The 21,586-nt window shown below is 39.0% G+C and overlaps 1 protein-coding gene across 6 annotated transcripts in view; it reads left to right on the forward strand.

Moving 5' to 3' along the window:
* Positions 1–21,048, forward strand: part of CDK8 (cyclin dependent kinase 8) — an 83,809-nt gene extending 62,761 nt beyond the window's left edge. Inside the window, exons 5-13 of one of the 6 annotated variants that reach the window (XM_037376527.1) lie at positions 188–245; positions 3,012–3,143; positions 5,331–5,474; positions 7,504–7,573; positions 8,601–8,673; positions 13,542–13,639; positions 15,038–15,116; positions 15,239–15,394; positions 19,763–21,048. In XM_037376527.1, coding sequence (XP_037232424.1) covers positions 188–245; positions 3,012–3,143; positions 5,331–5,474; positions 7,504–7,573; positions 8,601–8,673; positions 13,542–13,639; positions 15,038–15,116; positions 15,239–15,394; positions 19,763–19,888 — 936 coding nt within the window. In that variant the 3' untranslated portion in view covers positions 19,889–21,048. Of the gene's footprint in view, positions 1–187; positions 246–539; positions 1,815–3,011; positions 3,144–5,330; positions 5,475–7,503; positions 7,574–8,600; positions 8,674–13,541; positions 13,640–15,037; positions 15,117–15,235; positions 15,395–19,762 lie in introns of those variants that run through there. The other 5 variants (XM_037376526.1, XM_037376529.1, XR_005102515.1 and 2 more) reach the window with 5 other exon arrangements.
* The last annotated feature ends 538 nt before the right edge of the window (positions 21,049–21,586 follow it).

Raw genomic sequence — 21,586 nt, forward strand, 5'->3', positions numbered from 1 at the left:
GAAGATGCAGTCAGGGAGAGCCTGTGTCTGGGTCCTTGCACAGCTTTACTGTGTCAGAGAAACTTGTCATTTTTATCAAAACAAAGTTGGTTTAAAACTGGCAAAACAAAGCTTAACTAACTTTTCAGAGACTAATGTTTAGGTTTATCGTGGTATATGTATTGTATATTTATTTTTTTTTCCACAGAAACCTGCTAATATTTTAGTTATGGGTGAAGGTCCTGAGCGAGGAAGAGTAAAAATTGGTATGTTTATATCTTTGATAAGTCCCAGTGTAGCATTTAAGTTAGAATGTTCTGAAGGTGCAGTTGTACCACCTAAAGTAGTCACTGTAATACTAGTATGTGCCTGGGCACATTGCCTAAATGATGTTTTCTGAGTGACTGGCTTCTTCATATTAGCCCCATGCACCAGTTCTGATGATGAAATGCTGTAGCCTCATCAATAAAAAGTGGAAAATGTCATTATTTTGTTTTAAGTGGGTGTTTGGTGGGGTGGGGGATTTTGATAAGGGGACAACCTAGGGGGAAAGGAGGAGAAAGAAAGAGGATTTCAAAATTTCCTCCATTTACCCCCATAATGCCATGACATTATCTTGCTGCTGCTTATAAAAATCTAAATAGGGACTCATCGCTACAAACCTTAAATGTTATAATGGAATCAAAGGTGGCATTTAGCCTACAAAATGTTCTTGAAAGGGTAGGCACGTCCCTTGGAGATAAATGCAAGGGATCTTAAAAGTCCAAAACACAACAGTTCAGCCAAAATGGGAACTACTGCTATATAAATGCTCAAACCGGGGTGTATGTACCAGGGTAGGGAGAACCCGACACTTTCCCCACTATTGTAACATTTTATGGTGGGAGTTACTGTTCACAGTGAGAGAATAACTTGTAGAACTTCAATTGTTTTAAATTAAATAAATAAAAATTAACTGTAGTCTAACAGCAATAAGCTATACCAGGCTGTGCATTAGCGTGGCAGCACTTTGATAGCGGACTGCTAACGCACAGCCTGCTTACATTTGCTATGGTAACGCAGCCCTGTTTGGAAGGGGTTTTTTTAAAGCTAGGTCATCTTTTTCACATCCCTCTGACTTTCTTTTATAAGATTATTCTTCTGCATTGTTGCTCTGTACTCTTACTGTTTTGTTTATCTGAGCTATATTGTTAATCACTAGTATAATGCTTCAGGGTAGGGTTTTCTTGGAGTGTTCAGTGCTGCTCTAGTCCTTCCCTCGCCCTTTGAAATCCAGGGAGCAGATGGCCCAAGGCTGAACGCTTCTGCAGATCCTACCCTGAAAGTTTTTAATGCCCTTTTGAAGTTTAAGGTTGACAGTAGAGACTGAGGTCTTCTCCGTACAAAACAGGTACAGCACGGACAGTGGAAGGGAAAATATCTTCCTATTGCCTTATTCTTCACGGAGTGGTTGCTTCCAAAATTGAGAATGTAGGTTCATCCTCTGGGCATGTTCATGTTCAGCTGTGGTGGTGATATTTGCTGTATACAACTACTTGCTAGTAATTGCACATAGACCACCCATTTATTTCTTAATTTATAGCTTTGAATTCATTTGGGAATAACTTAGAACACAAATTTAGTCACTCTGTTAATGGACAGGTGAAAGATTCTGCATCGGAGCACCAGTCCTCTGAGCCATCCATTCCCAGTGGGGGAAGAGGGAGGGGGACCCTGGATTTCTAAGTGTGTATCAAAATATAGATTTTTTTTTTTCCTTACTTTCTTAAGATATTACCACAGCAGGAAAAGAATGCAGAAGTTATACCCATACCAAGGGCTTCCACTTTTCCAGTGTAACTAATTTTTTAAAAAATACATAACTGGTCTTTAACTTAAAATAACTTTTATAGGCTTTTTGTGTTATTTTGAGTCATAAATTCACTTTCTGCCAACAATTTCCTTATTTTTCGTAGTTACTAGTGACTTGATTATATCTTGAGTAATCAAAATTTTAATGTATAAAACTGTAAAATGTTTCTTTTTAAATGCATTAAAACAATCATAAATAGGAATGCATATGAAAAAAAAAAAAGGTTTGTGTAGTCAACTTAGAGACCCATATTTACACTGCAGTTTTCCCTCAACCAGCGAGCTATAATGTATAGGTCCTTTCCCCTCAGAAAGGCTACTCATCTCATTACATTCGGGTCTTTCTCAGCATGTGTACAGCCCTGTACCACAGAGTCCCTCTGTCTTGGGATTTGGGGAGTGGTGGGTTGGGAAAGTGATTTGGTGGGAGAAGGTGCATATTTTAGTCTCTGCCCATGTTTTCCTGTATCACTTACATTGGTAGTTCAGACAGCCTTCTAGGCAGTTGTATGCTACCAATTCTAAAAAGCAGTTTTTCATTACATAATTCCCCCCAACAGAATTTTAAAAACATAGCCTAAATGGTATTTAGTACTGGTATCTTGTTACTGGAAATAGGTCTTGACAGAAAATTAGCAGGGAGGTAGATGCTGTAGGCTTAGTTGCCGTTTTTGTGTGGAGGAAATCTTGCTACAGCTAACTTCATGAGGAGGGAGCTTTTGTGATGTGCATGTATGTATTATAAATCATTCTAACCTTTGCAGAACCTGCATTTTGCTCACATTTAAAATGCTGCTTCTTGAAAGACCATCCTGTAATAACAGAATATTTTACTGGACAATATCAGGTAAAATGAGTCAGGATTTACCAGTGTCCTGAGAAGTGAGTTGATGCGCTTTTTCAGAACAATGGTTAATTCTTTGTTGTAAATGGCTCGTGTTAGTAATGATTTATAATGATATACTTCATAGGTGATGACATCCAGTAACTTCTACAAAAGCTTTAAGAAAATGTGCTCACAGAAATCGTATCTGCTACAGTCTGTGTTTGCATTTGATTTAGCAGTGATGGTAGTGCTAACAAGTAAACTCTATCAGTTTGTTTTTTAAAAAAAAAAAAAAAAAAAAAAAAGATTGGTAGTTTTCCTCAAATTTTAAAGCGTCTCTCTTTGAATTTTGCAGCTGACATGGGCTTTGCCCGATTATTTAATTCACCTCTGAAGCCTTTAGCAGACTTGGATCCAGTAGTTGTAACGTTCTGGTATCGAGCTCCAGAGTTGCTTCTTGGAGCAAGGCATTATACCAAAGCTATTGGTAAGTAAATTGGACAAAAACTTACTATTTTGTTCTTTATTTAAAATGTACCCAAATATGGAAGCGTTGATAAGTAGTACAAAGGACAGTAGCAGTGTCAAAGGTACCTTACTGATTTCTTGAAACAATATTATACTTCGACTAATTGTCTGGTTTACTGTGGTCTCTGGCAATACATAGGAATGAAATATTTCTGGATTTTGGCTCCAAATGCCCTGCAATCCAATATAAGTGTATATGGCTTTCACACAAGACTTTCATAAATGCTGTTAGAGCATGTTAGTACATGTTAGTACATGTTAGATGTACAGATGCATCTTTGAACCTTTAGTAGAATCCGTATCGTGATGGTGATGAGGCACAGTGCATTAATTCTATTGCACAGGTCTTCACCTAGTGTAATAAATACCTGTAATAAGGAATGTAGAGAATGAAGAATATATTGGCTGCACTGAAACTAAATTGGAAGTACAAGCTGAGTTTTAGCCTCTCTCTGTGTAATCTTCAAAGCACAAGTGTGAACAGGAATCACTTCAAGTAGTGAGATGTGGTCAGTCATGCAACAGGCTAGGCTGTGGCACTGCATCAGGTATATCCAGAAAAAAACCAAACCTCGCAGAATGCAGGTGCTGTGAGGATGGTATTAGTTACTTCAGCTTCACGCTGCATCCTCCTCACCACTTAATTCCTATTTACCAGCCTGAATTTTGACAGCTTTGGCATGGCATGGTTGACCTGGCTCTGCCGGTCTCTGCTCTTGCCATTTCATGGGTAAGGGATTGCTGGGGGCAGAAGCCGTTGTGTGAGGCGGCTGTAGGGTGGGGGGATAGCCCAGCAGCAGGCTGGAGGGATGTTCACCTTCGGTGGATGTGACCCGGTTTGCCATGGAAGGCAGAGAGACTGTAGGGAAGAGAACTGGGAAGTTTTTCTCTTTCTGGCTGATTTAAAAGGTATGTTAAAGCCTGGCAACCATTTTTGGGGAAATAACTTCCCCTGCAGCGCTCCAGTTGCGTGGCACAAACATGGAAGTAGTACGTCGGCATAGATGACGTTGTTTCTGTAACCTGAAATTCTTTCCTCAGACCGTAGCCATTATTTTTTTTTTTAAGATTGTGTCAGTGTTTTTGTCAGAAATTCTGTTGATGACTTAAATGTATTTTCATTTACTTTTCTGTTAATACTGTATTTCTTTTATAGATCAAATACATTTCTTTATATGTGCCTTTAAACTGCTTTTTTTGCTGTATTTGCATGTTCCTTCACTTTACTGGCATTTTCTTCAGCTTGCAGCATGTGAAAGTGCATGGATGGTCATAGCTTTTAGTACATAATTTTTTTCAGTGTAGATAAAAACTGACTATACAAAACACTGAGTAATGGGTTTATGCTCTCTGCATCATTTGCTTTTGTCCTTGTTCATGACCTTTTCTTGTTCATTCAAGGCTCTGTGTAGCCTTACTTTAAAAATTGCATTTGAATATACTAGAAAAATCAAGAAAAATAGAAAATTCAAGCTATCTGATTTTGCAGATTGGGACACAGCAGTGAAAATGGAAAGGTGTTTGAATTGTATTGGGGGTTTTTTGTTTGTGTTTTTATTTTTTTTTAAATGAATGTTATGAAAAAAGGAGTGTGTGAGGTACATGGGCATGGAGTGATTTTCTTGTTACTCTTTCCACAAGGTTTTACAGATAGCATTTGGCCTATTCCAGTATCACTGCTTTTCACCTTGTATTTTTTGAGTCATTTAATACTTACTAAACTCAGTGGCTGATCAGAGGGTACATTTCTTGGCCAGGACAGTATGGCAGTGAATGGAGTAAGATGTTTGTTGGCTTTCCTTCATTTGTATTTTACACATGGACAGTTAGCCAAATAGTTTCCTTTGGTTTTTTTCTTTATGAAATTCATTTTTTTTTTTACAGCAATAAATGGTAACTACACTTTAAAAAGCCCACAAAAACTTGTATGATACTCTCAGCTCCTGTGTAGTTACTGAGTTGTGTATCTCTCTATCTGTAGCTAAAAGGAAACGTTAAGGAATTGTTGCACTTCTGCAACAGAAACTTGAAATTTTCAGTGCAGGGACCTTATCTCTTATAAGCTAAAAAGTAACATTCTGCCTCTCCAAGATGCTTTTGGAAAGATTAATTTGATTTTTATTATTTCTGTTCTCCTTTTTTAAAGATATTTGGGCCATAGGGTGTATATTTGCAGAGCTGCTAACATCAGAGCCAATATTCCATTGTCGACAAGAAGATATCAAAACTAGTAATCCTTATCACCATGACCAGCTGGACAGAATATTCAATGTTATGGGATTTCCTGCAGGTACATACTGTGTTTTTTATCACTGCTGTTCAAAGAAAGATATTTGTATTGCTTTCTTTGCATATGAAGGTCACAGTTGATCGAAGCAACAAAGCTGTTCAAACACAATCTTTATTTCATGAGTTATAAATCTAGAATCTAATGGTCACATTAGATATTTTTTCTATTATTAATGATAGGATTATCTTCGTGTATACATGTACCAATATTTTATACTTCTAAAACATCATGTTTAATGATTAATAAACTGAAGAAATATTTTTGAGTTTCTTCAGTACTGATTATAGGTTTGGAAAGCGACTGTGATGGTGTGAAACCAAGCAAAAATCTATACATTTAGCATACATTATGCAGATGTTTAACTCATGCTAAACTAAACATAACATTTGGAAATAGGGGAGGGTTTTTCATATTTTTTTCCCTTGGTAGAAAGTTTGTGGTATGGAGAAAACTTCTTTATTCCAAACTGGAACAAAGAACTGGTTGCATGAACTGAAACAAATGTGGATATCACTTGTTGCATTTTCCCCTCAGTGTTGGTCATACCTTGTTTTTCTACAGGCTGTCTTGCATCTTTTCAGTTAATGCTCTGTCTTCTAGTGTTCACATGGTCGCAGATAGCAGTAACAGGGGCCTTGTACTTTTTGGTCATCTTTCTCCTCACTGCTTGTGTTCCCTGCCTTTGTCCATTCACCATTAATAATCTTTTTCTTTACTGTTCTGGTGGACTTCATTTTTCCTGTCATATGAATGTTATGGTCTTTATGTGGTTCCAGAATTTTATTACTAAAGTTGCTCTTACTTTTCCTTCGACTGTTTTTTGTCCTGGATGTACTTCATTGCTTCTATACTGCTGTATGAGATTCCTGGAAGTGTTGCCTTTGCATATTGAGTACTGTCATTATCTTAAAAATCCCCCTTAATTTTGGCCTTTTAAGCGGTACTATCCTTTCCTGCTTTTAGCCTAGAGTTTTACCCTTTTCTTATGCTTTTCTTACTTCATTTGGGTTTTACATTGTCTTTGTGTAGCTTACTTGAATAGGTTATACTCTCATTGTTGTTTTCTGATTGGTTTAAATAAACCTTTCTATTGGTCAGCACTTGATTTTTGAAGGTCTTTGATTCCTACCAAGAAATACTATTTTTGAGCAAATTTTTTGCTTTTTAATTCATACTTCCCATATTTTAAAGTTTCACATGTCTTTGGGATAGGGGATGGGGGAAAGAGGAGAATCTTGCCTTAAATTTATTATTTGATTATTTATTTACTTACTTATTCAGTTAATATTTTTAAGCTTCCAGTGTTCTGCAGGTTGTGATTAGACTTTGTAAAGATTTGACTTGAATCAAACTACTTGCCCACAGAGCCTTTTTAGGAGTTACAGAGCATAATGCATTTGAGGCGAGGTGATCCTAGTCATTTTTTTGGTTTATTTTTAAATCCTTTTCAGTCTTGGCCCTACACAGAGGGGCTGAGAATAACTATTCTTTGAGTGTGTAAATGGTAATTTTTCTTAGCCTTTTGTTTGCTAACAGTATTTCTTTTAGGTTGAGATGGCAGGAGCTTACACAGTATTTCTAGGTATTTTCCTGTAACTAAAGGTGGTGATGTCAGAACAGAAAATCCCTTGGAAGGAGACAGTGTTTGCAGGAGTCTTATGTACTCTTGTCCCAAGGTCATGATTGTGCCTAAGTAAATAACAGCCCTGAAGGGTGCAAGCACAATGGCTGACATATTTTTCTGTGTTGTCTTTTGGGCGTATAGTGATCTTCATTGTAGCTGGCAACTGTTCTTTAAAGTTCTTGGGTTAATCAGCACACAGATGGAACCTCTTAGGTGTTAGTAAGATTTATTGTGAAGGGGTGATGGAGTACGAGCCAAGGAATACAAAGAAGTAAGTAACTGCAAGGTTGGAGAAGCAGACGGGGAAAAAAAAAATCAGGGCTATGGAGATACTTGGAAAATCTTTGTTTTACTTGCGGGGGGTGGGGGGGAGGAGAAAAAATTTAATAAATATTGATTTTGCAGATAAAGATTGGGAAGACATAAAAAAGATGCCTGAACATTCAACTCTAATGAAAGATTTCCGGAGAAACACGTAAGTCTGCTTGGAGCTGAGCGTTCTTAGTGTATTTTACTTCTCCCTCTTACACTAAATTTCTTGTAGCTCAGGGTGTCTTCTGTGTAGATGCCAAACGAGAATGGTTATGACTTAGATTGTGAAAAAACAAAAATGAAGCTCTTTCATAATGGTGAACTTGGCCTGTTGAGGTGGTGTGAATCAGAAGAGTAGCCAGAGGCAGAGTGTGAATGGTAAGGTGGCAGGTGTGAAATGAGCGGGGCTAGTAAGATCCCACACAGCTCTGAGGAGTGCAAAGTGGGGTTTGTCACAGCTGTTTCCAAATTTGTGGCGCTGGAAATGATTTTTCTGTTATAGCTGCTTAAAAGGGATCTGGTAACCCTGTACAGTTTCCAGCAAATAGTGGGTATAATTGTCAGGTTTGGTGTCTAGGGTAGCTTATGAAGGTTAAAGGAAGGAATACCTTTCTGGTTTGCTCTCGCATTGCCAGAGTCTAATACCTGCACTTAAGACCCTACCCTGTTGCCTTGCTTCCATGCTGAGGGACTTGGGGCTGTATCTGTACAGTTCTTGCATCTGCCATGTTGTAACCATTTAGAAACCTTGTTTCTGAGCTCCCTTTTTGAAAAGTGAATTCATGAATGTTCCTGTAGCAACCTGTATGTTGCAAGAGAGTGTTAAGATGGGCTTAGTACTTATCTCCATGTTTACTGGCATTAGAAATATACAGAATAAAACTATATAGTAGTAAAATTGCTAAAAGGTAGTTTAAATCCCAGTGATAGTTTGCTGTCTGCATGTGGGTTAAAAGCATGCTTTTTGTGTGGATGTGATGTGTTTTTACAAGCATGTCGGGGGAGATGCATTTCTCTAGTGTCTGAATGATTTTTAAGCAATGTCTTTGTTGCCGTTGTGTTTTTTCACTGCATAGTGGATTAGCAACCGAGACTAAACTGTCCTTGTTACTATGTTTTGTGGCTAATAAGAAAACTTTGCCGTATCAGTGATTTGCATATTAGAAATACCACCTTTTTTCCTTTTATAGGTATACCAACTGCAGCCTTATCAAATATATGGAAAAACATAAAGTTAAACCAGATAGTAAGGCATTCCACTTGGTAAGTTCCTGCATGCATAAAAAATCAAACCTTTCATATAAGCAACAGTTGTTGAAAGTGTGAGTTGAGCTGGTGTCAAGTACACTGTGACTACCTTGGTTTTATAAATATTATACATTATTTTATAAATAACTTTGGAATAACTGATACTTGGCAATCTGAGAATTGCAAAACCACTATCTTTCCACATTGATAAAATTATTCTGTGACTTAGTGGATTAGGTTCTGCATTGTGTATATCGGAAGTTTTCAGTCTGTCATGTGTAGTTTGTAATTATATTTGCAGTATTATTTTAACTCAGCCATTTTGCTGCTTTGCATACTTCTAATAGCCTATTTCTATTTTCAAAAAGAAAGTGAGGGAAGAAAATGGGAAGGTTTTTGATATTGCAGATGATAGGAATAAACTGGAGGAAAAGGAAGATAGTTAAGAGGCCTGGGTATCTTGAGATTTTTGTGTGGCTTTCGTTCCAAATCATTGGAAGCTGTACCTTCTCTGATGATCAGACCCAAGGGTTTTTAAGCAGCCTGTTTTTTTTTCTGTTCAGTACTTTTTCCTCCATGTAAATTTTGGAATGTATCCTGTAGTCAGAGCTCTGAGGCAGTATTATTCATGTGGCATACTGCATGAGCATTTTTGGATGGGGCGTTCCAAGCCGATGAGTTATACTGCAACTGGTTTAAAACAGAAAGTATATTCAAGGTTCAGGTTAAAACCAAAAGTATAACCAGCTGAATCAAGTTCTTATTGCAGGAAGTTACCTGGCAGTTATACCATTATGCATCATTTACTGTGAAGTGCCTCTACTCTCTCAAAGTTGGTGACATACTAGAGATGTTTATATAAGGAAACTTACATAAGAAACTAGTCCTTTTTGGTAGAGATTTTGAATTTTTGATGGATTTTTGCATCCAAACACAACTGAAAGTGGCTGAGCAGCCTGTGTGTTTGTATGGAATGCATAAAAAGCTTATGTTGATATGTGAAGAACAGAAGTGCTCATAATTAATCCAGTTTTTAGTACATAGTTATTATAGGAACTTCAGAAATGCATTTTTAGTATTTTATTAAGATGTTCTTATGTTTTAGTATGACAATACATACTTTGAAAAAAATATTTGGCATGACAAGTAGATAATGTCATATTCCTATCAAAGCAGAAATAATATTTCTGAAAATTATTAAGTAATTAAGCAAAACACAACATGAAGTATCTGTTGAATATGATGATTTATGTAGGGTGGGATTTGGATATAAAAACTCATCGTTATATTCTAAAGTGAGGTAAACTGAGTGAATTCGCAAGTCTTTCTTATCAGCTGCTATAGGCAGGTGTTCCATAAAATTATGCAGCTGCCTGCGTCAGTACTTAACTTTCTAACTTCATCTTCTTTGAGAACAAACATACTGATTGTTACCTTCAGATTAGACTTGTGACATATTTGTAGTCCAAAGCTCTCAAAATTAAGCTCATGTTGCTGTACAAAAATCTGAAAGTGACTAACTGTCACCAGTGGTGAGTAGCTGAGAAAACTCACTCAGTTCTGCCTGTTAAAATCAGTGGCATAGGATTTTCATATCATACGTAGGCAATCTGAGGTAAAAACCTTTTCCATGCAAGATCTTATATAGCATGGCCAGTGACTTCATATTCAAGTAAAGTGCTTTTCCCCCTCCATTGGTTCCTCACCTATTTTTCTCACCATTCTCCAGTCTGCTGGCTTGATACCAGGCACAGGTAAGAGCGAGTAGGTTGGGCTTTGCTGTACATCTTGGATGTTCATAAAAAGTCTCCCTCTGAATGAACTAGCCTTTTTTATGAGCTGAGTGTGCTCATTGGTCATTGTGACCAAACCAGCCTGAAATGTCTCATCCAACTCTTGAGTCTTGCAAGTTTAAAAAGAGTTTTCAGTAGAACAACAAAAGTAGACACAAAATAACCACATGAGAATAGCTTGAAATGCTCACTACAGTGTATTCCCTTCTCTCTGGGGTATCCTAACAGGGTGATAGCTGTTTGAATGTATTTAGCGTTTTTGTTCAGCATGTTTGTTTTTATACCAAAAAACAGTAGTAACATTAAAATGCAAGATCAAGGAATGGTGTCCTTTGCCAGGCCGGCACCACCCTTCCATCCTCGGTCATATCTGTTAGTACTGAACAAGAGGACCAGAAGGGGAGACTGAATGCACGGACCCCTGAACATGGTGCTCAACTGCTACCTCATCCACTCATTCTGCTTTGGATCTCTACCCACCTTCCCGTGACAAAACTGATAGCAAGAGAGCGAGCTTTGTGCAGTTTGGATGGTGTCAGTTGGTGTCACGCAAGCTAGTAGTGTAGATGTAGCTACATTCTTTTGTACCTCCCATAGTATGGATTATGAGGGATGCACTGTGAAGTTCATAGTTAATTAGCTTTAACAGAATCTTCTCAGTTTTCTGCTAAGTGCTGTCTGTCAGAATAATTCACTGAAAATCAGATCCCACTTAAAAATCCTAGTCTTTGGAAAGTAACATCTTAAAACACTGTTTCAGGTGCTGGCAAAAGCAGAGGCTGCCTTAGGTTTCCGCTGGTGATGTTTGAGGCCAGGCTGAGCTGCAGATGAATGCCTCGGGCACCTCCACCAGTGCTGAACGAGTTCAATGAATCTCTTGGTACCAGTTCTTCCAGACATACTGGATCTTACTCTTCCACAAGTTGTCTCTCAGCCCTTTTACTGTCTGCCTCAGAACAGATAAGAGCTGTTTACACCTACTATTGTAAAATATGTCAGAACTAATAATTACAGGACTAGTAAATCCAGAGATTGTTTTCATTGTCAAAAATGAAATTATTTTGTTCCCAACCTGAATCAACTAGATTTTTTTCCTCCTTTACTGGCATTCATGCACATGATTCCTTTTCACACGCAAAACTGATGCGCTAATATGAGACAACTTTGGCTCCTTCCTGCTTTTGCAGGTTATGGTTTTTCCCACTTTCACTTTCCAAATTTTTTTCCCCTACTTGTTTATGCTTTAGAAAATGGATACGCAGCTGCTGCTTTTGGTTGAGTGGTGCTTCATCTTCTGTTTAGTTACTTTGGTCCATGGGAACTGCAGCAATTGTCCCATTCGTTGCTGATAGTTAACTGCATCATTATTATATCATTCAGCCAGGTGATCTTTAATTGAACTGCTTTCAAAATAGAAAATATTTGTAATAATAAGTGGAAGATTCACTTCTGTGCTGGCACCTGAACAAGGGGGCAAAAGAGGAGTTTTGATCCTCTGTGTGATAATGGTTGTACAAACCTTAAACTTTGCTTGTGGTTTTTGTTGCTGATTAAGACCAGGTTTGCACACGTCTTGTCAGTATGTGATGGACAGCTTTATAACCTAACTGCCAGAAATGATGCCAGAGTTTTGCGGTGGTTTTTTGGTTGTGGTGTTTTTCAGCATGCTGGCAATTCTTTCTCATAGTTTGTCTTCCCCTTTTCTGGTTCCTGGGATTGCGTTTTGAGCTGTTTGAGAGAACAAGAATTGTTCTGTTTAAACTGATACTCTACAAAAACTGTATGCAGGCTCAGGGAGCTGAAATAACTTATTGTGAGTCCTTGTTGATGATGTGAAAAACACAACTGGACTGATGGTGGTATACATATTTATTATATTTTTAACAATGTTATTAAAAAGCTGAGGAGGGAAAATGTACTTTCCTAACTGTAGCTGTCTGCAGCATGGAGGTCTGCATTGTGGTTGTGTATGCTCACTTAATAGCGAGTATAGTAATAGCTATATACTAAATAACAAGCACTAATGGATATGGAATCACTTGGGTTTTAATTGCTAAGAATTTTAATTTAGATGGCTGTTACATTGGTTACTGTTAAAGTGTAGTTGAAGAAACTGGGCTAAATATGTGCATGTTATATCTTCCTGTGGGAAGTGAACAGACGGTTAGAGAGAGGAGGACTTGGGGGTCCTGGTGGATGAAGAGCTGGACATGAGCCAGCAACGTGCACTCACAGCCCAAGTGGCTAACCATACCCTGGGGCTGCTTCAAAAGCAGCGGGGCCAGCAGGTCGAGGGAGGTGATTCTGCCCCTCTACTCTGTTCTGGTGAGACCCCACCTGGAGTATTGCATTGAACTCTGGAGCCCCCCACACAAGAAGGACATGGACCTGTTGGAGTGGCTCCAGAGCAGGGCCACAAAGATGCTCAGAGGGCTGGAGCACCTCTCCTGTGAAGACAGGCTGAGAGAGTTGGGGTGGTTCAGCCTGGAGAAGAGAAGGCTCCAGGGACACCTTAGAGCAGCCTTCCAGCACCTAAAGGAGCCTACAGGAAAGATGGGGACAAACCTTTTAGTAGGGCTTGTAGTGACAGGACAAGGGGTAACAGTTTTAAACTGAAAGAGGGTATGTTTGGACTAGATACAAGGAAAATGTTTACAGTGAGGGTGGTGAAACTTTGGAACAGGTTGCCCAGAGAGGTGGTAGATGCCCCATCCCTGGGAACACTCAAGGTCAGGTTGGACGGGGCTCTGAGCAGCCTGGTCTAGTGGAAGATGGCCCTACTCATTGCAGGGTGGTTGCACTGGGTGACCTTTAAATGTCCCTTCCAACCCAAACTATTTTATGATTCTATGATTAAAGCTTCTGGTATGTCATGCAAACTCTTTGAATGTTGTTGTTAGAACATTTGTGACTGGAACTGAGTCTTCTGGGCTTTGCAAGTGAGAATAGGTGTTCTTCAATGGGCAATGGTTTTAACAAGAGAGAAGAATGTGGTTATGCCATTTATTGTTAGGGTTTTGAGTTCAGGCACATTTATACGAGATAGTCTTTGAGAAGTAATGCAGAGCTTTTTATCTTTTATTTTTGCAGCTTCAGAAATTGCTCACGATGGATCCAATTAAGAGAATTACCTCAGAACAGGCTATGCAGGATCCCTATTTCTTAGAAGATCCTCTTCCCACATCCGAGTAAGTGATCAGTTTATTAACCTGTCAGTGCATCCAGAGATGTTTTAGGAGTGTGAGCTTTCTCTCTGCTATAAATATGTTTCTGAATATTGAGCTAAATACTTACTGTCTAACAACCAAGGAAAGCTATAACTGCTAAAATGCCATTTGTGGTTTTTAAAATTAAGTAGCATTCTTATTAATCTCTTGCTCTATGGAACTTTGATCCTATTAGTTGCAGCACTAATCTTGTTATTCACTGACAGGTTGATTATGCATGCTACAGATCTTTGTAGACAACTGCTAAGTGCCTGCAGGTCCACTTCTCTGCTCCAGAATGCCAGATGACACTCTAATTAGTTTACATTTTTCTGTCTTAGCCTTTGTTGTAAATTCAGTGGGTGGGGGAAGTCGACTCTGTCTCTGTGCTGTCATCCTTAACAACTTAAATCCATTTTCTGTAGACACTTCTCTTTTTTGTTTGTGTAGGGAGATTTACAGAAGGAAGAAAATGTAGGGACAATGAATGATTTCATTAAAAATTAAGCCCCCCTCCCAAAAGACTAGCCAGAGAGCATGATTGTACACCTTTTAAGGAAAGCTGTTACTACATCCTGTGTATGATTCTCTACCGTTATCTAGGGAGGCATTTATAAAATATGGTATGTATATTTATAAGCAATTAATTAAAAATGAAATTATTCCACTAAAACCTACTGGATTATTTATAACAGCTCTTGACTTGTCTCTGTGATTTAATGTTGTCACGTGAATGATTTGGTTTTGTAGAAACTGCTTTTAGGACAGTTTTTGGATTTTTTTCTCAACTTCAGGTTGGCATTTTAGTGTGAATACGCAATGAGTAATGCTAACAGGTGTACAGAGACTTTATTATAAATACATTCTACTGATTCAGAGCAGGTAAATATTAACTTGCATTAGCAGTAGCAAATTCACGTGGACCATGAGATATGAACAGACAGATTAAAATCTAGTTATTTTTAGACTTTTGTTCCATACAGTTTTATTAATAGTGGAAGTTTCCAAGAGTATTTTTAGTTAGACCCGAGTTTGTGAATTACACGATAGCTGGATTAAGATAGCTCTTTGTGCCCTTGCAGATAACTAACAGGTGGTGTACCTTTCCAGCCACCAGTTTGGTCACCAGCTACCAGAAACTGTGAAAACTATTAGGATTTTAAATGAGTGTATAAGAGGCAAATGAAGATTAAAAATAAATGTGAATATGTTTACTAAGTTTGGAATATGATGGAACTAAGACAGGAAAAACTTCTCCACTAGTTACAGGTATTAGTCCATGGCTCAGGCAACTTGAAACTAGCATGGGTGAAGTATGAAACTTACAGGTCTAACCATTCTGTTCTAATACAGTGATAAATAGACTTTTTTGGGGGGCAGTGTTTTTGCAGGTTGTCAAATCCCTTACCCAAAACGAGAATTTTTAACAGAAGAAGAACCAGATGATAAAGGAGACAAAGTAAGTACTGGAAGAACAGTATCATCATGCTTCACGGGCTTTCACACTATTTCCTGTTTTCATGTTATTTCACGTACTGCTTTTGAGTTGAAATTTTTCTTTGTGTTTAAACAATTGAGAAGAACCAGCAGCAGCAGCAGGGCAATAACCATACTAATGGAACTGGTCATCCAGGGAACCAAGACAACAGTCACACACAGGGACCCCCACTGAAAAAAGTGAGAGTTGTTCCTCCTACCACTACCTCAGGTGGACTTATTATGACCTCAGACTATCAGGTATTTGCTTTATTTCATATATTGTGTATTTTGGTTCTCATGTTTATAGCAGTGTTTCTTTAAGTTAAAAAATGTGATTTTATAAATGTCGCTGTATTAACTGGTATTTTCTAGCATCTTTCAGATTTTTTTAAGGTGGATTTAGTTGTTGTTTTGTCTGTAAATTGATATGCTGATGCTCTTCAGATTAGCAATAAGGACATCAGGATCAGAGATCATGGCATTTACTAATTTATTACCTTCATATTAGGAAATGTTGATAGTGGACCAGGACCCTGTTATGCTGTGCTCTGTATCTCCGGAAAATACTATTCCTTGTTTGAACAAGCCTGTAATAGTAGAGGAGTCAAAGGATATTGTGGTAAACAAGCTGTGAAATAAGAGTCTGAGCAAGAGCTGTAGTTGGGCAAATGAATGGAAAAGCAGTATTTTTGATGACTAACAGGAAGACTTGACATGAGGCTGTCAATCTCTATTTTGAAGACCAAGGGAGATTCCAGGCTGAGTAAGCCCAGTATTGTGGATCTGAAGAGACAAGTGAGGTGGTGGTGACTGAGTGAAGGAAGACGAGGAGGCATGTAAGAAAAACTCTTAAGGAAAACTTAAAAACTGTGTTCTAGAGTTCCTGCATTTGAGCTTGTGGTCAGATATTAGGAAATCAGAAGAGTCTGGAGCAGAAAGATATCGGAGTCGTCCCAGGGAATGATACCAGAATTTGTGAGTTTGGATGAGGTTACTGCTGGAGACTGGGGAGAGTTAAGGACAGAACCTGTAGTTAATGCAAGCTAAGAAATTACAGAAGAGGAGGAGGGAAGATTTCAAATGATATGCATGAGAGCTGTTAGAGAGGTGGCAGATTTTGGAAGCCTAGGGAATAGAAGATTTAAGGAGGAGGCATGCTGGTGGAAATGTTACCCTGCAGGAACTGTTCATATAGAATGCGTAGTACGGAAGGCCAATTGGAAGACAGTCTTGGGTGAAATCAAAAGATGGAGAAGTCAGATGTTACTGGCAGTGTTTTCAGTTAGTTTGAAGATTAATATCTAAATCTGAGAGCCTAATATTGGAAACCCACTTAGTTATGCTTATATTCTGTAGCAAAACGTAGGGAGAGTTGAAGAACAGTGTCATTGCAACTACTGCTGTCAGCTTACTTTTCACGGTTTGATATTGTTTCTCCATAAACACCAGTAGGCTTTGAAATCTTGCATTTCAGAGTTTGTTTCTGAGAGTACCAGGTATCCTCAAAGACTGCCTGGGGGCATTACCTTCATTTTTACATAAATCTGTGTACTTCCAGCACGGGACTTCCATCCCTTTCAGTTTGGCAAGCTGCAGTAGACTGCTGTTTTGGCCTTTTAGCTGGCGCGCTCTACTCCTTCTGTGTGTGTATTTTTAAGGTGGCAAATGCAGCTGTAACTCTCTTAAATCTTCCCCTCATCTTGAGTCGCATATCTAAGGACACTGATGCAGAGGCTGCATGTACTTGTCAGGGAGCCCCATTTACATGCCCTATTTACATGGCCTTCCCCTCATTTTGCTGCTGCAGCTTGGCATTTTGAGCAACTTCAGCTTCCACTTCTGTGAGCAAGGGCTGAGGTTTGCTAGTTGAGAAGTCAGAAGGCTTGCGTTGCCTCAGCAGGAGTTGATGTTCGTTTGTTTTCTGCTCGTGCTCATCACAACTTTTGTGTTCTCAGATTTCCATCCCAGGCTTATAGCTGGGGGCAGCCCTTGTCAACAAACACTTTCAGAATACTTCTGCATTGAGGCAGTGATAACTGCTGCTTTGCTATCCTAGGAGCTCTTACTGGTAACTTGACTGTTCCAGACTAATCTTTTTGCTGTCCCTCTGGGAAGCAAAACACCTGGTTTTCAACAACAACAAAAAAACCAAACCCAAAAAGCTTCCCCTGAGTCTTGCAAGAAGGCAGTGGGTAGATTTGTTCTGTTGGAGATATCTGGAAAACATGGTAATCAAAAGGAGGAGACCTGAACTGGCTGGCACTAGAACAAAAGCAGTTACGAATTGCCTATTGGTGGTTTCAGGTCTCCCTGAAAAAAAAATCCTCACATTTTTTGCTTCTGATCCTGCAACTTGAGGAGACAGCAAACAAATATTACAGTACAACCCTCTGTTTTAATCAAACACCTGTTCCTTTGTTCTTCATTTAATTTGCTCAAATTCCCCATATAAAGCTTGTGAAGAAGGATTGCCATCTCCTGGGCAAGGCACACTAAGACAGTTTCTCCATCCCCTCAGAAATCAAATTACTCTCTGCAGAGCAGGCTGACCTGGTATCGCTTTCTGCCATGCATAAAAGTAGTAGACACGTGACATGCGGACTTCCTCGCCTTTTCATTTAAATCTGCAACATGACGCTTCCAAATGCAATGTGATTAAACAGGCTGGAGCAATTCCACTACTCTGAGCTTTTCCTTGTAATAACCCTCTGGGTGCTTAATGGTATTTAGAAAGGATTGGATATTTACATTTGTTCTTAAACAAAAGCCATTTGTTGCAGTGCGTGTCATGAAAGAATTAGGATTTTAATTGCTTCCATCTTAAGATCTGTTTTAGAAGTCAGAATGCAGAAAGTGTTTACAGCTGATGTGAATGGTTAGTTTTTTAAATGATTCAAGTTGTGATATTTTCCTACATGCAGGAGCCATGCTTGGGCAAAAAGAATATTCAGAGATTTTCAGTCTCTGAATCACATCCTATATTTGCTACATGGAGAAGGGTGACCCAGAGCTGTGATGCTTCTGTTGTCGAGTGACTTTACTCTGTCTCTCAAGACTGAAGGCAAATATCACAAAAGTTCGCTCACTGTGTTAATGGTGTGGTTCAGCAGCGCTGGTTTGTTCTTGCTGGCGTTAAGTGCCAGTCCAGCTATTTCTTCCCCTTTACACTGTACGCCCCTAGAGAATTAGCTTAGTCCTGCGAGCATATATTAACAAGTAGTTTGCCTTTTCATTTCTGCCATCATCTCAGCATCCTGATCGTAGCTGCTGTTCTGAATGCTGAACAGTAGGAAAAAAAGGGGTTGTTATGTATTATTATTTTATATTTCAACTTATTAAAATGGCTTTACATATTTTATATTTTACTTTTTCAGTACATTGGTTCACCATAGTTTTGTGTATTCAGGTCTCAGTAGCAGTACCCTAGTCCTGGAATATTCACCTTAGAGAAGTTTTCAGACCTTTACTAGAAGCAGCTTTCTCTAAAAATCCTAGTACATCTTGCAATATCGTGAATTCAGAAGTTATGCAGCAGTTTCTAAACACTTCAGAATTTGTGCATTTGTAAACCTTAACATAAATGTAAAACAGCACAGTAATGTGCTGAAATTATGTTAATGTAATGAAATGTTAAATGTATTAAGTGGTCATATGCTTAGACTGACAATCTCATATGAGTCCTTTCTTCCCTTTTTAATGCATGATGTGTAAATAATGAATTTTTAGGTTAAAATTGAAGCAGGCAGTTGCTGGTTTGTTCAGAGCTTCTTGCAATGATGAATGCTCCACTCATAGATAATTGTAGAAATACTGGTTGAAAGGGGCCTCAAGAGACCATCTAGCCCAGTCTCCCACTGGAAGCAGGACTGCTAAATCAGGTCAGCCATGGCTTTGTTTAACTGAGTCTGAAAAACCTCCATAGAAGGAGACTTCACAGCCTCTCTGGGCAAGTTCTTCTAGTGCTATACTGGTCTCCTAGTGATTTCCACTCCCCTCCAATGTCCCAAGCCACAGTCTATGGCCATTTCCCCCTGAAATATCTGGTTCCGCTGAGAAGTGTGTGGCTTCGTCTTTAACTTTCCTTCAGGTATTGGTAAGGCTGCTGCTAGGTGATACCTTAGCCTAAATAATCACAGCGTGCTCAGCTTTTACTCCTAGGTCACACAAAAGGGTGGCAAGCATCCTTTGTGTAGGAAATGTCCAGAATAATGCAGAGTGGCTCAGCAGCAGTAAAATGCACCATTTGGACCTCCACTCCAACACACCTTCTCGGAAGGAGAAGGGAGCAAGTGGAGAGAAGAGCACTGCTGTGAGCAGTGGCAGCCTTGTGTAACGTGCAGGTGTGCCGTAGCCATCTGGAGGGCTGGCTGGAGGTTTGGCTTGGCGTGTAGCTTCACAGAGGGTAATAAAGATGGGTAACTGAAGGGTGGTAACTGTCACTTTCTAACTTGATGTTCATACCTGCACCTGCTGTAATCAGAGTAAGTGAAAAGAAGCCTGGAAGTGCAGCTGCTTTGAGACTCGGTGTGCTGGGTACCGCTTGAAGAAAGAAACGGGTAGGCAAAACTGCCTTGCGATGTACCTGTTACAAAGGGTTATGTTTCCTCTGCTTTTACCCCTCTGCAGCGTTCCAACCCCCATGCTGCCTACCCCAACCCCGGACCAAGCACATCACAGCCACAGAGCAGCATGGGATATTCAACTACCTCCCAGCAGCCACCACAGTACTCACATCAGACACATCGGTACTGAGCTGCATCCCAATAACGTCAATGCACTGTTGCTAATGCTGCAGGACCGGCCGCACAGCTGCCTGCCTGGAACCCAGCTCGGGCCACGAGAATGTACTGTACAACCACACCTCCAACCTGTCCGATCGCCACGATCCACCCCCTTCCACAGAGCGGAGTAGTGGCTCCCAGATTGAACCTGTTTTTGGGGTTAGACTTGAAAAGAAAGTGCTAGCACAGTTTGTGTTGTGGATATGCTACTTCAGTAGTTTACTTGACATGATTCAGACTGACCGATGCATTTTTTTTCAGTGACAGTCTGTAGCAGTTGAAGCTGTGAAATGTGCTAGGGGCAAGCATTGTTGTTGTCGTATGTGGTGAATTCTCTTGATGTAACAACTTTATCTGACCAATAGTACACAACATCTTTGAACTGGTACTTGAAGCATACAGTATATGTTACCATGGCAAAAAAAGCAAACTAACCGTGACTCTGAGACAACTTTGATAGACGTTTATTTTTAGTGACTTTTGTGGGTTGGCTCATTTTCCACCTAGATCAATGTTTTATGACTGAATGATTGCTATGATGAGATTTTTTTAAAACCATGAGAACGTTTGCATTTTTTTCCCAGCAATTACAAATGTCCCAAAGATTAATTTCCACCATAGGTTTTTGTTTTTAAATCTATGACTTGACTGGTATTAAAGCTGCTATTTGATAGTAAAATAAGTATGTTGTCATTGATATAAACATGTTTGGTTCAGCAAACAAACTAAAATGATTGTCATAGACAGTGTTTTATTTTTTTTTTTCCTGTTGGTGTTAATGATTTGTGAGCATGCTTTGGGATTAAAAAAGCATGAATGATATTTCCTAAAAAGGTGCGGCATCCATTCAGATATTTTGTCATGATTTTTGAGAACCAGCTTGGTGTAGTGGATTTTAAATTTTGTTCAGTTAATTTTTTTTTTAAATGTTCGCACATTGTTTAGGGGTGCCATTCCTACAGCAGAGGATCAAGGTGTTAGGAGAGCCTTAGAATTTATGAGGAAAAACTTACATACAATGTACTGTATCAAACTATTTTACATGAATGACACAAGTATTCTGAATAAAAAAAAATCAAACATTGTTAAAACAAGGTGTTATGTAATAAATTTATTTTTCATAAATCTGCATATGACCTTTGCCTGTGTTCCTTTTTATCAGCAACAACAATCTGTATCAGGTTGTGTCCTGAGAAATCTTATCTGACAGGAATCTTTCTTGCAAGGGGCCAGGCTTCCATTAACTGCTGAGAAGGAATTTTTTTTTTTTTTGTTAAATAACAGAAAAAAATACAGTGCCTTCATAAAATGTCATTACCTCTGTTGTGTACATGTAGTTGATCAGCTGGAGGTACCCTGAACGTGGATTTATTACTAACTACATTTCATAGATCAGACAGCTCCTTTTCATCTATAAAAACCTAGAGGCGTTCCTGTCTGAGGAGTTCTGAGGTTTCATAACTCCTCCTTATCTTGGGATCTAATGCCACGCTGTGATTTTATGACATAAATATATGCAGATTTTTTTTCTGCAAGTGCTTCGTGTAGTGTGAATATCAACTAGTATGATCCATTCAAATGCACTGAGCTGCTGCCGGGGCAAAAGAAAAACCAAATCAGTAGCCAGCCCAAAATGCAAAAGTGAAGATAAAATTATTTGAGTGAGGTA

Source organism: Falco rusticolus, chromosome 2 (genome assembly GCF_015220075.1).
Source record: "Falco rusticolus isolate bFalRus1 chromosome 2, bFalRus1.pri, whole genome shotgun sequence".
Lineage (NCBI taxonomy): Eukaryota > Metazoa > Chordata > Aves > Falconiformes > Falconidae > Falco > Falco rusticolus.